This window comes from Bos indicus x Bos taurus, chromosome 13, assembly GCF_003369695.1.
Source record: "Bos indicus x Bos taurus breed Angus x Brahman F1 hybrid chromosome 13, Bos_hybrid_MaternalHap_v2.0, whole genome shotgun sequence".
NCBI lineage: Eukaryota > Metazoa > Chordata > Mammalia > Artiodactyla > Bovidae > Bos > Bos indicus x Bos taurus.
This window is the reverse complement of record NC_040088.1, coordinates 31,912,885-31,930,266: the sequence shown is the minus strand read 5'-3', so window position 1 is coordinate 31,930,266 and position 17,382 is coordinate 31,912,885. Positions and strand designations below refer to the sequence as shown.

Sequence of the window (17,382 nt, the reverse complement as noted above, 5' to 3'; positions counted from 1 at the left end):
ACGTGGTGGCATTTTAGGCCTGCCAAGATGAGAGTCTGCACGCGGAGGGGCCTTCCATCCAGGTCACAGAGAGGTCTTGTGGAATGGGGTGTTCAGTTTGGGAGGCTTGACCAGAGACAGCAGCACTCCTTTCTAATCAATTCCCAGCCCCATGCACAGCTGAAAACCTCCCTTTGTAGAACCTAGCTACCCTAACCCTTCCACTACTCCACTATTGGAGTCCCCCCTTGTGAGGTACCAGAAGGGTATGGTTTCACCTTGAGCTTTATTGTCACCTTAGGGTTCTCAGGCAGGTGGGGCTGCTGCATGTCATGGAAAGGCAGGTACACTAAATTGATGGCAGAGCTGGGACCAAGTGCTCTTTTTGTCCTCCCTACTCTCCTCCCTCTCCATGGCTGGATAAATACATGGGTCATGCCCAAGCTGCCCCTGGGGCCTTCTCGAATAGAAAGGAAAGCCCCCCTTAGCATGTTATCCCACATCCCCCTCACCCGTACCCTTCTCATAGCCTGCTACTGCCCTTTCTACAATTAACATTCATACTTGGGTGGTCAGCACCACACCCAGGAAGGTCCTGCTTCTTCTGTCCCTCTCCTGTCAGCTCCAGTCCTTGTCCTGCCTGGCTCCCTATGCAGGCTGAGCCAGTCAGTCAGTGCACTCTGCCCTTTGGCTCCAGACCCTGCACAACCTCCTCCCTCTTGCTGCCCTGCCTGCAGCTGTACCCCCACCCTCACCCCCTGACTCCCACCCTGGCCCCTAGTTCAGACCAAGGGTCAAGCCTTCTGATGCAGTCTGCTTTCAGGACCACGTGCTCCCTATGGGGATGCCTTTGCAAACCTTTTAAGTCTCCTTGACCTCAGTCCTTGGAAGTGCCCTTCAGCCTTTCAGTCAGAGGGTTGAGGCCCAATCCCAAAGCCTGAGTTTCTGGATGTGTCCCCACCCATTCCTCCTGCGACCTCATCTCCCCGGGCAGGATGGAGGGAAACAGGGTGGATTTATCTGCCCGAGACCTGGGCCAAGAGTTCTGTTGGGCTGGGGCCCGGGGGTGGGAGGGTGATGGCACTGTGCCCTCAATTGGAAAGAAAGTCGATGGCGGCGCGCACGGAGCGATTGGTGCTGACATCAATGGCAGTGACCTTAATCTCAGTGTCGCCAAACTGCATGGCAGCGCGGATCTCGCGGCGGCCGGGGGGCGCTCCGGCCGCGTCGGGGCCTCCCTCGGCTGGCTCAAGCTCGAGGCTGAGTGCGCCACACTTGCGCACTCCTGGGTCGGTGATGAAGCGCGCGTCCTCCGCGGCGCAGCAGTACAGGTTGATGAGCACTCGCCGCTGTCCTGGGCGCGCTGGGCAGTAGCTGCGCCGCACCTCCTCGCCCAGGGCCACCGATTGTTCGGCGGCCACGAAGCGCTCAAAAACGTCGGTGCACCAGCGGCGACCGTCGCGAACCAGCAGCTTGTCAGGCGGGTGAACACCAGCCACGAAGCGGTTGAGCACGCCCACGCCGTATGTGAGCGGCGATCTACGCACCCGAACCACTCCTGGCGCCTGCCCAAAAAGCACTGCGCCTTTGAGGATGGTGAGGGCTACGTCGTGCGGAACCACCACACGCAGGCCACGGGCGCCCAGAGCTGCCTGCACCGCGTGCTGCAGCATAGCCGACTCGGCGAAGCCGCCCACCAGGAACAGCAGTTTGACACCCTGCACCTCAGGGCGCTCCAGCAGTGCTTCTGCGGGGACGGGTGGGGGAGGGGGTAAGGAGGACGGATGGGGAGTGGGCCACTGAGGCTACCGCTGCGCAGCCACTGGCGCTTCCCTTCTGCCCTCCTGTATGCCTGGGGCAACGAGAAACTAGCCATTTCACTATAAAACCTTAGCCTGGCTTGGATGAAGGAAAACACAGAGCACTTTCATGAGGGACTCTGCCAGCCTCATAGCCTCTGCTTCCTCAACACTATCTCGCTTTCCCACTACACTGTGGAGGGCTTGAGTAAGGGTGTGAATTTACACGTATTAAATGCCTACTGCGTGCAAGACATTGTGCTCACTTTCTAGATACTTAGACTCGTTTAAATCACTGTGATAACAGTGAAGTGGTCCATAACAGTTTGGGAGGGACCTAATACTACCTGGGGAGTCAGCCACTAGAGTTTCTTTAACCTGGCAAGACTACACATCGTCCTATTTCTTAATCCCCACGGCACTACATCCTCCAGGTATTCCCGATGATTCTGGGTCTCATTCCAGTGTATGGATTTGGGGAGGTTTCCAGGTACTAATCGGGGGAAATACTCTTGCATATGGGTGTGTATGCTAAGGTGAATGAATGACCCAAGCTTAGGCGCTCACCTATGTGCTGGATGATCCCGCTGACGGTGGGCTGAAAGAGTTCGTTCATGGCCTCACAAGTCATCCTGAGCATCCCATGTGAGGACCACTTCACGAAGTTCACGCTGTAGATGGTGAAGGAGGCACAGGCCCATGGGTCAGGGTCCAGGTCCTACCTCTATTCCAGGCCAAAGTACCTGGGCACATTCTGTATTGTGCCAACCACACTTCTAGGGGCTTTAGACTCAGGTCTGTTCCAGGTCCAGACATGAGGTCCCAGGAGAGGAGCCTCCTTTTGCCTCAAGCAGAGGAACACAGACCGGTTGGTTGGCAGGTATGTGTGTGCGTGTGTGTGTGTGTATGTGAGAGTAGGTAAGGCTGTGGGGAATATGAGATAGATTTTGGCCTTTCCGGAGAAGGCAATGGCAACCCACTCCAGTATTCTTGCCTGGAGAATCCCAGGGATGGGGGAGCCTGGTGGGCTGCCGTTTATGGGGTCGCACAGAGTTGGACATGACTGAAGCGACTTAGCAGCAACAGCATTGGCCTTTCCCTGGGGGCTCAGGATTCTCTTGCCTCAGTTTGGGCTGCAGATTTCAGCTGGGGTCCTCATGCCCCTCCCCCTGCCTCCACCTGGGCTGGCATGACTTGTGCCTGGGCCAGATCAAGTGGATCCCCTGCCTCCTGGGGCCCGCACCTTCCCCTGTAGGGCGGTGCCCCGCTCACCTGCTCTTGCGCAGGGCCGTCTCCACATTGTGGCCTCCCTGCTTACGGTAGAAGTCAATGAAGGAGAACGGTAGGGAGATGTTGAGCGCCCCTGTACGGTGAGGGCCTGCAGTGCGTTTGCGGGCCTCGAAGGCTATAGTCAGATCCACCCAGGCTGCTGGACGTTGCCTTTTGAAGGTGGTGATGAAGTCCTCACCGAAGATGCGGCCCAGCAGCTGCTCGAAAGCCAGGTCCACGCCCACCGCACCACAGGGGCCGCCTGGCATCCAGCAGAGAAGGAAGAGGGCAACAGTGCTCATTCCGCTGCCAGGAGGTGTTGGCAGGGCAAGGGCGCTCTAGGTACCAAGGGTGCTGCCTGGCTACTCACCAGACGCCTTGTAGAGCTCCTTGAGGGTGCCATGGGGCTGCTCCAGCTGGTGCACAGTCAGGTCCACTGTGCCTCCCCCACAGTCTGCCACCACATAGCGATCTCCTGTGGGGGCAAGCATGAGCACACACTTGTGGCAGTTTAGCTCTGGACCCTCTGGAGACTCAACCAGCCTTCAGCCCTGCCCCAGGTCCTGACCCCTGTCTGCAGGGCTGTGGGGGTTACGTTGAAAGGGGCTTCAGGTCACCGGGTAGGGGCACAAGGTGTGAGGGAAAATGATTCCAGATTCTGCAGCTCCACCTGCAGAGCATCCCCTGGAGGAAGGGGGGTTTAGTGGCATGGCTGTGAGTGGGGGTGGGAGTGCAGGCGATGGTGAGGGGACTACCAGCTTAGGTACAGTTGATGGAGTTGGAAGGGGCAGGGTTCCTAGAGGCTGGAGCTGATTTCGGGAATGTTTTCGCACCTTCAGTATCTGGTATTCCACAGGGCCCAAGGAATATCCCTCCATTGCCCTTCCCTCCCCACCTGCTTGCAGATCAGCCCACAGCTCTCCAACACCCGACTCCACCAGGAATGTCCGGCTATGGCGGGATCTTCGAAGCTGCTCTCGGGCTGAGTGTTGAGGGACAGCAGGACAGTCAGGTCAGGAGGCTGCAAGACCTTTCCTTAATATAGAGGGGCTCAGGCCATGGCAAAATCAGAATTAGGCAGGTCTAGAGGAACTGGGGAGGAGGGGAGATCCTGAGACCTGTCCCTATCATAGAAGGTTGACACAGCAGTCTCAGTGCCTAGTCCTGGCAGCAGGAGCCTGGGGCTGGTGGGGGTGGGGGGACAGCTGACATGCCAGGAGGGGAGGGAAAACTGATCAGTGCTGTTTAAGGGAAAGCTGAAGATCTCCACCTTCAGCTCAGAGTACCTTTGTCAGTAACCCCAGCACCTCTTCCTAGGGTAGGCTGTCACCACCCCTACCACCCCTAGCCCCACCCCCACTCCCCACCTCAGATTCAGGGTTGGATTGAGTCCTCCCATCCTCAGACAGTCCTACTCCAGGGCACGGCATAGTCTTCAGCGCCTGCCTCCAAGGCCACCACTAGGCAGCACCCCTGGGGTTGGCTCACCCTGACGGAAGCTGGAGTCAATGGAGCGGCGTTCGCCCAGGCACCCTCTGCCTGGAGCTCGGCTACTCAGATCCACGAGCTGGTGCAGACGCAGCTTGCGGCAGTAGACAGAGGCAGCCTCAGGCTCCAGGGCGATGAGTAATTGCTCTGCATTCTCTCTCGACACCAGTCCAGCCTGAGGATGGTGGTTGGCAGGGTTGGGGAGCATCATGGACCAGGCATCACACTGAAATGGCACCTCAGCGCAGGCAACCAAGGCTTGTGGGGCTCCTATCTCCTCCCCATTATACCGCAGCCACGCTAGGCCTCTCAAGGCCCTTCCATGCTGCACAGATTTGGAGCTGTCTCAGAGCCACCCTATGACCAGGCTTGGGGTGGAAGGGATGGCTGTAGCCAAGGATGCCATGGGGTTGGCCAGCAGGGAGGGACCTTAGACTGAATGAAAACCTAGAGCACCTGGGATCTGCCCCAGGCTGCCCAAGGTGGCCTGGGCTGCAGGAAGGTCCCCTTCATAAGTCCTGGGTTAGCAGCTGACCACTGGCTGAGGGGGTTAGTGGAGACTCCAGAACAGTGTATTAGGGGGTATAATGGCCAGACCATCAATCAGAAGGGATGGTGGGGGAGTCCCCTTTAGCTTACTGAACTCCCTTTCTTCACTGGTAATGGACGGTGGCCATGGGCTTCCCCACTCTCTTGAGAACTTTGTTCTCAAGGAATATGATATAGAAGAAAAGACACTTTAACAGTGAAATTTGAGGCACCAAGGCAAGCAAGCTAGGGGGGAAAAACACTTTCTATTACTTCCTGCATCAGGACAGGGGATCCCCATAGGAAATACTTTATGGTTTTGTGGGATTCCTCTGATTCTGACCAGGTGGGGGGATGGGTGGGTATCAAGACTTCTTGCCCAGGGCCAGCCCTTTCTGAACTGACAGCCAGGGAACAGTGTGGGAGGAAGCAGGGTGGGTAAACCAGCAGGGGGCTACTGGGGTGGGGGCGTTTGTTTTGGCTGGGTGCGGCCATGCTTTCATTCTGGTCTCTGGAAGGGGGATGGATGCCCACTGGCCTTGCGGTTAGCTCCTTCCAGAGACAAGTGAGGGCACCTGCGGATTTGACACCTAGGAAAAGGTATGTTTCTGGGGGGTTGGAGGTTCTGGTATCTTCCAGGGGAGGGTGCACTGGAATTCCTGAGACTGCTTTTGGAAATCCTCGGGTATCCCCCCAAGGCCCCAGTTTCAGGGGCAGGATCAAACAATGAGTCCCCCTCCAACCTTCCCATCTCCACTGGGGGCGGGGGGGTGCCTGAGCTGCAGTCTCCCTTTCTCCAGAACTTTGGGCCTCTCTTATGTTAGGAAGATCAGCAAACATTGGCCAAAATCACCTCCCTTCATAGTTTCATAGTCTTATTTTCTCTGCTCAAGAACTTAAACTGGTTGGGGCTGTGGTAAAAATACTGATGCTGGCTGAAGTGGATGTTCTTGGCGTCCTGCCCAGCTACTGTCAGTGTTACCTGCCATCAGCTCCCCGCTGCCCCTTCTCTGGAGAACTGCCTTCAACTGAATGGGAACTACTCACTTGGGGGGGGCTTACTCCAACCAGTTACCAATGACCGACTGATAAGGATGGACAAAAAGCCACCCCTCTTGCCTCCCTGTGGCTAACACTAGGGTACAGTCTCCCTCCAGAGCTCTCCGTGGGGTCAGGCTGAGGCTGGACTCCAGGTGAGACCAGTCCCCATGCAGTTGTTTCTCCTGTCCTGCTTTCCTCACTCCCCTTTCACCTGAGAGTCCTTCTTCAATACACCACATGCACAAGAATTCCCATCTTGGACTCTGCTTCTAGGAAACCTGCATTAAGACCCTGGTTAAGCTGGCCTGGGCTGTCCCTGGTCCCTCAGCTCTCTGTTCCTACAGGCCCACCCCCTCTCTTGGTGGCAACAACCCTCCAAAATGCCCAGCAGGGTGGGGCTGGCAGTCTTTACACGATGGCTCTGTGGTCCGAAGGGTGGTGTATGAATGAGGGTGTGGAGCCACGCCCGGGGCCCTTCTGAGCAACATCCACAACTCTGCCTGCGTGTTCTCACCAGGTAGGCAGCCTCCCGCATGAACTGCTTGGCTGGTTGTTTCCAGATGGCAGGTACAGTCAACACCCAGCGCACAGTGTCCTTCTCCAGCAGCGACGGGCACTGCTCACTCAGCTCCTGGAGCACGATGGGGCAGTGAAGGCAAGGGCTGGCTTGGTCTGAGGGGCGTGTCTTTATAGGAGCTGAAGGAGCTAATCAGGCCTGAGGAACTTCCCAGCTGACTTGGGGGAATCCTAACACCCCCTTTCCCACCACCACCCACCTCCCCAACCCCTGACGCAGGGCTACCAGATAGGAAGGCAGAGGACTGGAAAAGATGACTTCTGTCTTCTGACAGTGGCTACTCAGTGGATGGGCTGAGGGGAAAGGATGGGCCTGGGGGTTGTCCACCCCAGTAAGCAGAGATAGGGTCACAGCGCACCTGAAGGGCATGCTCCTTGAAGAAGCGCAAGGCATGAGCGAACACCTCCAGGGCAGGCATTTTCTTTCCGTTTACTGCTTCTAGCTGGGTCTTCAAAGTGAGATCCTGGCAGGGACATAGGGCAACTCTGTAGGAGGGCACAGCTCTCCATTTCCTGACAACCTTATATTTAACCCCATTTCCTGTGCTCCCCTCTTTGGTACTGTTCCACTCTGGCTCTAATCTTACATCAGTTCTTCTCCCCAGCCCTTCACTTTACCCTATCATACCCCATGGTCATGCCTCCATCCCTTATGTTCAAACTCCTCCTCCAGGCCCCCCTCACCTTTTAGCTTTGCTCACCCTCCATGAGGCCTCCCTCCCTGCTTTTCCTCCTGGCCCTGCCTTCCTGGCTGGAGCTGGGCCCTGAGCCAGAATGTGACTCACAGTGGTACTGTGGATCTTCATCTTGAACTTCTCGAAGTAGAGCCAGTCACGAGCCTCCTCAGGGTCCAGATCGTGGTAATAATCGCGGGCTGTATAGCCAAAGCTGTGAAAGGCACCCTCTGGGGTCAGCAGCAGGCAGGTAGGGGTCTTCTGGTGGGCCACACCTGGGTCCCCCCCTTCCCATTTCCTGTGGAGGCAGAAGGCTGTCAGTGTGGTCAGCAGTAATCTTCCCTTCATGGGGTTGGGTGCTGGCTCTGGGACCAGCTGTGGGACTTGGGGCAGCTCACTTGGCTTCCTAGGCTCCATATGTAAAATGGGAATAATAATGGTACCTACCTTTTAGGGTTCTTGTGAATATGGTGCTTGGCATCCACTTAAATCTCCATAAATGTTGCTCATTGGATCATCTCTATCCATGGAGCCATGGGTCCCATTCGACATCCTCAGCTTCTGCTCCCTCCCATGAAGTACACCATTTGACTTCACCTCCCTGTCCTTTTAACAAGTAGCAGCAAGCCATCATCCATCTGCCTTGTCTGGCCTTCTGATGAGTCTCTCCAGGACCCTAGCAGAGGCCTTCTCCCAGCTGGCTGGTTGCCCTCCTCTAGGTCATGTTCCACAGAGCTAAGCTCTATGATCATTCCTGTCTGGCCCACCTCAGCAGCTACACCCCAGCTGACTGCACCTTCAACAGGCCCCCAAAACCTGAGATTCCAAACTTCCCTGTATGCAATCATCATCTGGACCTCCACCCACAACTCACTGCCCAGGTCATTGGCCTGGCAAATCCTTCCTCCCCTTCCTCTGCCTTTTCTGATGCCCTGACTCCTCTAGGCCAAGCTCACCATTGCATCCATTTGGGGGAAGGAACTAGGAATCCAGGGAGAAGGAAGAGCATGTGCAAGTTTACAGAGGTGTCAAAGAGTGGGGAGAACTAGCTATAAAGTTGGCTCAAAGCAGCAATGTTAAGATCAACTAAGGAGTATCAAATGTCATATCAGAATTCTGTCTTGGTGGGTTTTAAGGGAGTGAAGAAGCATGACCACATTTGCCTTTAGAAATGTCTTTGGTCCCCATGTAGCAACAGAGTGGAGGAGAGGGAGGGTGGAGAAGGAAAACCAGGGAGGATATTGCAGTCATTCAAGAGAGAGAGGGTGGGGCTGAACTCAGGGGTGCGACTGGGGGAGAGAAGTAGATGGGTATTACAGAGATATCAGGGAGATAGACATGATGGGGCTTGGTGGCTAGTGGGAGTGGGAAGGGCTTGGGAGGAGGCCAGAATGTCCCCCAGTCACTCCTATGACTATTATCGCTATAGTATCCCTTCTTGTGTCCTCAGCCCTAGCAACAGGCCCAGCGTGGCCTCAGCTGTGTGTGCTGACAAGCTGGGATGCCATTCAGCTCCTAGAAAGCTCTAAAGTCCTAGGGCCTTTGTGGCCTCAGATGGATGTGGAGGGAGCAGAGAAAGGGGAAGGACAGTCCACATTCATGCAGGTCAAGTCCCCTGTATCTTTGGGGCAGTGACCCTTGGCTGTCTTTCCATATAGCCTCCCAGGCCCTGGTGAAGCCTGCTGATCCTCCATCCCAGTCTGAGTTGGGAGCTTTGGCATCTTCCACCTACAGGCTACAGTCTCACTAAGATACATTCAAAGGATCAGGGTCTTGAGGCCTGAAGGGAGGTATCTAACAAACGTTTTGTTCAAACAAAACTCAACAAACTTCATCAGAATGGATTTTTTCAAACAGCTCTTTCATGACAACTGTGTGACTTGTCAATTCAGCTAACCTCCCTAGTATTTCATTTGAGATGTTGAACCTAGGACTGCCTCAAGGAACCTACTACATAGAAATTCCAGCACAAGTTTCCAAGGAAGAGTATTCATTGCAACACTTTTTCTAGTGGTGAAAATTTAGAAGGAAAAACCCTCAAAACTATCAATAGAAGAATGAATAAATTATGATATATCCGAACTGTGGAATACTATGCAACAATGAAAAGAAAATGGTGGCTCTCTCCATATTCACATGAAACATCTACAAAATAGTGCTGAAAGCTTAAAGCAAGTTGTGTGTTTTATTTTAAAACCACATATTTGTGCATACATGTGTGTCCCTATGACTAGCCCAGAAAAAATAATAAAAAATTTAAAATAAAAAATGAAGCCCAACATTTTCTTGCAGAGGTCAAAGAGCTGCCCCAACTGGGGCTGAGGGCCCAGACCTGGGTCCCATCCTCCAATCTTCTGTCCCAGTAGGGAGCCCAGACTAGGGCTGGAAAGCTTCTGCGAAGACCCCATGTCTCCTTAGTGACAGTACTTCTGGGACTAGGTCTCTCCCAGGATGTAGGACTCCCGGCAACCAATCTCCCAGTCCAGCCACTCTCACCTCATCATGTGGATGGCCTCAGGGTCACTGGCAAAGCTGAAGGCATAGCCACTGGATGTGGTGCCAAAGTCGATAGCCACTACCACGGAGAAGGGGGCCTGCTGAGGGCCTCGGGCCTCGGGCTTCTGCAAGTGCAAGAGCTAGTCAGGGAGCAGCCAGAGGGCTAGGCTGACTGTGCGTCGAAGTCCTCCCCACCCCTGGCTGTGGTCTAGACTAGCCCTGGCCCACCGCTACCTACTTCCTGCCTGATTTCTCTCCCCTCCTAAGCTCCAGACTGAGCCCTTGAGATGCTAACTGCTCAGAAAGCCCAGGGCCTCTCAGGTAGCCCCATGAAGTTTTGAGCTCAAGTTCCTACTTCCCTGCCCTTCTGCCTGAGCTGCCTTAGCCCCACCCCCATCTTACATCACTTCCAGCCTGGGCCCAGCTGGAAGCAGCTCTGCTGCTCTGAGCAGCTCCACAGCACATGGACCTGTGTATATGAGACCCTCCTGCTCTTGTGGCCACAGTGAAATAGCCCGACTCTATCCAGGTTTGTGGCAGAGAAGAGAACCCCATGCATGTGCCTCAGAGTGGTCCTTACCTTCTCCCAGGCTAGCCTGGGCTCCCTGAGAACAAAGGGGTCCCCAGGTTGGATCACTAGGGTGAGGCCACCCCGGGTAGGGTGACTTAGGGAATTTGGGGGTGATGGTTATGTCTTAGATATTTCAAGCTAGCAGTTACCAAACTATTTTTTAGCCATGTGTCTCCTCTTCCCTAGATATATCTTTTAATAAGGTGGGGCTGTGGTTGACAGGAGGGGAAGCAAGTCTGGGAGGCCCAGTGCTCTGAGGACCTACCAAACTAGTTGCTCAGAAGTACACCTGCCCAGGCAGGCTAGTTGCAATGGTTCCTGGATGTCATCCTGGAGGGGGCTCATCTCAGTAAAACTGTCACTACTATAGTCCAAGGTTACCTAAGGCTGACCCATCTGGGGAGAACATGAGTGTACAGGGGCAGGAGGCATGGTGGTACTCCCAGCCCAGACCTATGGGCTCTTCTAGACATCAGTGCAACCCTCCCCACCACCCAGGCCCCCCACCACCCCAAGCCCTGCCCTAGGCTTACTGGAGACTGTGAGGGTGTGAGAGGGGCAATGCCACAGCTTTCCTGGGTCCTTGGGGAGGCAGGTGGGCTGGGCACTGGAGACCGCTGTGGGCTGGAGCCTGCAAAGAGAGGACAAATCACTCTGGTACAATCAGAGTAAGGGGCTGGTGGCTAGGTCCCAGGTGTGGGGGTTCCCCATCAGTCACTGCCGGGCCAAGGTGAGCGGTACCCTGCTGGGGAAGAAGGCCTAGGGAGGGAAGGTAGGAAGGACAGGACTGAGGTGGGGGTGGGGGATACCTGGGCTCGGGGCCCATTATCAGTTAGAGGCGACCTATTCCTGAAGGGTGACTCATACTTCACCTAGGGACTCACTGTCTTCCTCAGCACCCATCAGACACGGTGGGGAAGGGGAGGGATAGAGAAGCATCGTGGGGGTGGGCAGGACTGAGTCCAAAGATAGAAGGGCAGGAGAGAGGGGCAGGTGAGCTCCTGGGTGAGGATGGATAAACCAGAAGAGGTGGGGGAACTACAGACCTGAGTGGGAGGTGGAGCAACTCCCCTCTCCATAAGTTCAGCCTCATGTTCTAATCAGGACCTGGGGGAATTGCCTCTCCTACCAACCCTCTGCCCCCAAGGGTCATGGACAGGCCCAGCCCTGCCCTGAGCAGCCCTGAGCCAAGAGGTGTCTAACCACAGGAGGAAGACAGATTCCAAGCTCCCGTTCCCCACAACATGCACAGACCTGAAGCCAGCATTTGTGGGGAGGAGGCCCCCTTTAGACCCTCTCAGAGGCCCAGGATGGAGCTGGACCTTTGGTGGAAGGAAGCAGTGCAGCTCCCAGAAGGCAACTGGCTTGGAGGCTCAGGCAGTTCAGGAGGCAGGAGAGCCTGCCTGGCTGGACATACCCCAGGTGTGGGCTGGTGGCTCAACACCACCACACTGGGCTTTGCTGAGGCCCCTGTGCAGAGCACTGGGGCTGCCCTGGGATCTGTGTGTGGGGACAGGAGGCTGGCCACGGAGATTGGTGGGGTCTGGCATTTAGACACACTGGCAAATCAAACAGGCCTGTCTAGCTTTAGGCTGAGCCAGGGCTGGGGCCTCAACTCCCTCAGCCACAGCCATGGGGCCCTAACAAGTCCCAGGCCACCCTGGCCTTGGGTACCCTGGTAACATATGTGAGGGGCGGGGCATGAAGGGAACTCTAGGAAGTGCCTGCACAGGGCTGGCATCTGTCTTGCAGTGCTGGAGGGGCAAGGACATGGTGGTCACACTTCCAGAGGCCCTTTTTCTTAGCCAGCCGGTGCAGGCTTGGGCCAAGCTGCTGTGGCTTGAGCCTGGGAAGGGAGGCAGGAAGGAAGGCCCAGCCCACCAGGTCTTTGTGAGTGGACTTCCTGAGGCGTGTCTGTCCTGCCGCCTGGCCTCCCACCCCTGCACAAAACCCAGAGCCTGCTCCCAGATCAGGCCAGACGTGCATGCACAGAGTTCTGTGCAGATATACACACACCCTCACTTAAGACCCTGTGCCCAGAGACCTGCCCTTAGGCAGACAGGCAGGGACACACACTCACACTCACATACTACACACACACCCTGCACAAAACACATGCACGCCCATACAGCCCTGTGCACACAGACCTACCCTGCATACACATACATGTAGACACTTGGGCGTCCCGTGAACAGGCTTGCAGAGTGTGCACACGCACACACACACTCACATACATACTCCTGTTGCACTAACCAGTCCCATGCACACACACTCACAGAACGGCTCTCAGAAGCCTCTGCTGAGAGAGGCACATGGACAGACTAGGGGTTGGTCTGAGTGCTGGGGTGACAGGGGTAATGGGCCCAGATGGAGGTGAGGGGGCAGGTCTTACCAATGTACAGCCCCTGTAGGTCCATCTCCGGGACAGCCAGCATCTTTGCAGGCCCTGTAGCTGTGAACAAGAATGGACAAGCAGAATGGCATTTATTTGCTCCTTTGTTTCCTTACTGAATAATTATTTACTTTCAGCTGGAGTCCACTGAAGCAAGTCCCAGACATCATGTTGCTTGACCTATAAATTCTTTAACATGTCTCTCCAACAGATAACGGATTTTTTTTTTTAATAGATACGGAATTTTAAAAGGACACTGCCACAACACCACTATCATGTCCAATAAAATCAACAGTAATTCCTTAATCTCATCCAGTGATCAAGCCCACAGTCCTAGCTTGTCTCAAAAATGTTTTGTTCTTGTTTTTTTTTTTGGCTGCACCACCTGGCTTGCAGAATTTTAGTTCCCCGAGCAGGGACTGAACCAGGGCCTGCTGCAGTGGAAGCATGGAGTCCTAACCACTGGACTGAAGGGAAGTCCCTCAGAAATGTCTTTTTTTAACAATTGCTTTGTTGGAACCAGGACGCTCCTAAGTGTTTTCAGGTGCCTATTCTCTGCCAGATGCTGTGGGACATCAGTGACCCAGAGAGACACTGTTCCTGTCCTGGGGGCCCATAGCCTGGTGGATAAATCGTTCATAATCAGATAATCATGTACCTGAATCTGAGATTACAAATGGTGCTATGACAGATACAAGCAGGGCAGAAAGGGTAGCATGGCAAAGCTGAAGAGAGGGGTTGGGCGAGGCTTACTGTGCAGGCAGATCCTGGTGGTCTCAATTTTACATCTGGTTTTTTATGAGGGACAAGAGCAAATCCTGAAGGGCTTGAAGTGGCAAAGTGGAGACAGGCGCATGACTAAATCTGTTTTAAAAATCCCACCTGGCTGCATGGAAGTATGGACTGCAGCAGGGCAACATGAAACAGGAGCCAACAGTGCTCCAGGCAACAGATGCTGACTATCTTGAGATATAAGTGCACACATTTAAGTTAGAAGTTAAAATCAACTGACAGAAGTTGGCTGGATTGGACATGGGAGATTAGGAAGAAGGTGTTCTTCTTGGACTGACTGTCCAAGCAAGGAGATGGATGGTCAGATGGAGAATACTGGAGCAGGGCAAGCTGGCAGGGGGAAAGGGGCAGTGTTCCGGGTACAGTTTTTGAAACTGCTGAGAAAACAGACCAAGGAGTCAGGTGACATATGACCTAGAGGTGAGGGAGAATTCCGAGGTGGAGATTTGTGTTTGGAGTCATTGTCACAGGAGGTTTGGTGGAGAGTAGTGTGGGCGAAGGGAAGGGAGGAGAAGCTCTGAATAAAGGTTAACAGGAGGAAGGTTGGCTGGCCAGGGAGACAGGGATGCCTGCTATGGTTTCATGAAGATCTCGATAAAAGAAGGCCGCGAAGCTAGATCCTTCAGAGATTTTTAGATGAGACGTCTCGGGGAAACACCAGATTTAATGTTTTAAAGGTCCAGGGCATTTTGGTGGAATGAAGGAGTGGGGTGGGAGTCTGGTAGGCAAGGAGGGAGCAGAGGATGAGAGAACAGAGCTAGCACTTCCGGCTAGTGCAGCTGAGATCAGGAGGTGATGTGCATATTACCTGGAACAAAATAAAGCTTGAGGAGGGAAGGACAGGATTTTGTTTTCTAAGATGAGAGGAACTTAAGCTTCTGTCCGCCAGCTCCCAAGAGCTGATTCTGTACATCTCTTCTCAATTTTGCATTTATTGACATCACATTGATAGTTTGAAATCAGCCATGGTGATTATACCATACAAGTTGGCAAACTGCAAATCAGGTTTTTCTCCCTCTTGGGGAGCAGACTGAAAAACGTTTACCAACAAAGGCTGGATGAAGGCCACAGGAGAGATGATGGCAGCCGTATTTATAAGTTGTTTCAATTCATCAGCGAAAACATTGAACATTTCTTCCAGCCAGGTTCTACAGCTAAGTGCTGGGGAAACACTGCTCAATGAGTGGATTTTCTCAACCAAGGATATTGTATTTGGAGCAGAAACAATCTAGAATAACCAAGAAAAAAAGACTCAGGGTTGTCATTCTAAGTTGATTCCTTGTCCAAACCATCGTCTGTAATTACCCCAGCTCTTATCTCTGAGCCTGTGATACACTGAGTGCTCTGATACTCAGGGCTGACAAGGGCCTATTAGGCACCTTAAGGACACCTGGCTGGAGTGCATCCTGTTACCTGTCCGTGCCTCAGTGCCCTTTCCTGTAAAACAGATCATGCAGGGGCTTGTGAGGATCAAGTCCAAGGATGGAAGGCGGTTGATAAAAAGGCAGATGTGAGCAGTGTTCTTTCCCTTCATGATATGGATTCTGAAGTTTCTCTTGTCAGAATTTTTGGTCTTATTGAGACTTTTATTAGTCATTCTGAGTTCTTTAGAGAAGGAGGGAGGCCCTGAATCAATTTGTGTTAAAAAAGGAGGATCCTGCTGATTCTCTGAGAGGTGGAGGTAGAAGCAGGTGGCAGCCACATAAGCATGCATACATGCCCCATATTTCTTTGGGACATCCTTACCGTGCATACACACCCATTTACCAGAAACATTTAGGGAGAATGCTGATCGTGGGACTCAGGACAACCTCCACTCCCAAAAGCTACATCTGGGCACGGTCTGCAGCTGGAAATGGGGGGAGGTAGAACCCTGCCCCAGGGGTCCACTAATTTCAGACTGGCCATGCTTATGGGTTTGAGAATAATTGAATGGGCCAGTTTGACTTACGTAGAAAGTAACCATTTCCTGGCTACAAGAGCAGGCTAAACCTTGGCCCCAGACTGACCCCTGCCCTACCCACACACAGACAATCCCACCTCCGGTCTGTCCCTTAACTTCACCCATGGACTGACCTATAACTCTTGGCCTCATATTGACCTCTGATCTTCAGCTTTACCCTGACCCAACAGGCCTGACTGGGGACTAGGACAGGGTGTGGCTGAGTAGGGAGTTGAAACCAGAGATTCCCAACCCACAGTGTTCCCCAGACTACAAAAGCCTAGGACTTTCTGTCCAATGGAGAGAAATCTCCAAGGATCTTTTCCTCAGTTGGGCGTGATGAGGCTGGGTCCTTATATCCCTTCCCATCCCCCACCAGAGCACTTGGACATGTGGTGTTGCTGGATTTCAGGGCTCCACACATACCCATCTTCTGCCCATGAAGGCAAAGAGCCCACCCAACTTTACAGCTCACCTCCATACCCCCACAGGCCTTTTCCCTGCACCCTGCCTCTTCTATCCACTGCTCTCTCTCATCATCCTGCCATTCAGCAAACAAAGAGAAGCCACAGGCATTTTTCCCAAATCAGAGATTGAGCCAACCTGGGCCCAAGGGACAGATCAGAAATGGCACCCAAAGGGCTGCCCCCACCTGTCTCTGGAGAGGCGCCCTCAAGGTGAGGGACCAGAGGGAGGCTGTGGGGTGAGGAAGCTGCCTTTTCTGGGGCTGGGGCAGGGAGCGACAGAAAAAGCCTCTTGCATCCCCTCCCTGTCCTCCGCTTTTCTTTCCATACATCCTGCCCCACCCCCATGGGTCCCCATCAAGGGAGCAGCCAGTTCATAAACAACCTCTGTCCCCCACAGCCTAGGCCCTAAGCCCCTCCCACCCTCTCCTGCGGTCCCTCATCACCTCTCTTACCTTCTGGGGATCCAGGGCTGCCTTCACTCTCACAGGGAGTCCATATTTTAGAGCTTCCTCCCTCCCCTTCCCTCTCCCCCATACAAGCTAGCTTTGCCTCCTGGGTCCACCGCCCCCACACGGAGCCCAGACCCCACTCCACCTGGACCCCCACTCTGGCCTCACAGAGAGAAACCAGAGGTCCCTGTTCACGAGGCCAGCCCACAGTCTGGCACTGTGGCACCCCAGCCACTCTTGAACTTTTGAGACCATAGGCCCTAGGAACTCCCCCTGCAGGCACCCCCAAAGTACACACATATTTAACCCCGGGGTCTCCACCTTCTGGCCTAAGCACCGTGTCCCTCCACAAACTTGCTCCCCTGGAGCAGCCCCCAGCCCCACAGCCCCGACATAGAAGTCTCTCAAGCCCCGCTCTGTCCCTCCCCTCCGATCCCCACCCTCACCAGTGTAGGGTCCCAAAGCCCGGATGGGAGCCCTCAGTCGCTGCCCCAGTTGCCTTCCTGAACCCCAGAGCCCTGCTGGAGACGGGGGCTTGCAGCTCTGTCCCAGTCCCGTTCTCCAGGGTCAGGAAGTTTGTGGTGGGGTCTCAGCCGCCAGCCCGCGATGAAACCGCAAATCTTGGCGCCCTTCTCTCTAGGAGCCCAGCAGCGCCCTGCCCAGGACTCACCTCTGCCCTCCCGACAGCTCGACCTCTGTCCAGACGCCTGGAAGCTGGGCCCGCAGCCGGTGGGCTGGCCGTGCCGTGCCGCGGCGGCCACAGCCCTCGACGTGCGCCCAGCCCCGGCCCCACTCTCCGCCCTGCAACGCCCCGACCCCGCTCCCTTCTCCTCCCCCTCCCCCAGGCCGGATGGCCGCGCCGCCCGCCGCCGGGTGGGCCTGCGCTCCAGCCCAGATGTGCGAGGCCGGGGCGGGGCCG

General features: G+C 54.7%; 1 protein-coding gene across 2 annotated transcripts; it reads right to left on the bottom strand.

Annotated features, from left to right (window-relative positions):
• Positions 1 to 246: 246 nt before the first annotated feature.
• HSPA12B (heat shock protein family A (Hsp70) member 12B) lies at positions 247 to 17,300 on the bottom strand. 2 transcript variants are annotated; one of them, XM_027559354.1, is made up of 13 exons: positions 17,134 to 17,300; positions 12,814 to 12,873; positions 10,955 to 11,052; positions 9,851 to 9,975; positions 7,466 to 7,652; positions 7,040 to 7,144; positions 6,619 to 6,735; positions 4,536 to 4,710; positions 3,943 to 4,029; positions 3,418 to 3,522; positions 3,051 to 3,309; positions 2,346 to 2,449; positions 247 to 1,726 (listed from the first exon to the last, which is right to left on the bottom strand). In XM_027559354.1, exons 2-13 carry the CDS (start codon positions 12,854 to 12,856, stop codon positions 1,071 to 1,073), a joined length of 2,061 nt encoding a protein of 686 aa, XP_027415155.1. In that variant the 5' UTR covers positions 12,857 to 12,873; positions 17,134 to 17,300; the 3' UTR covers positions 247 to 1,070. The 2 variants fall into 2 exon arrangements, with proteins under 2 accessions (XP_027415155.1, XP_027415157.1); XM_027559356.1 differs by lacking the exon at positions 17,134 to 17,300 and adding an exon at positions 16,910 to 16,932 and having other exon boundaries at positions 248 to 1,726.
• Positions 17,301 to 17,382: the final 82 nt, after the last annotated feature.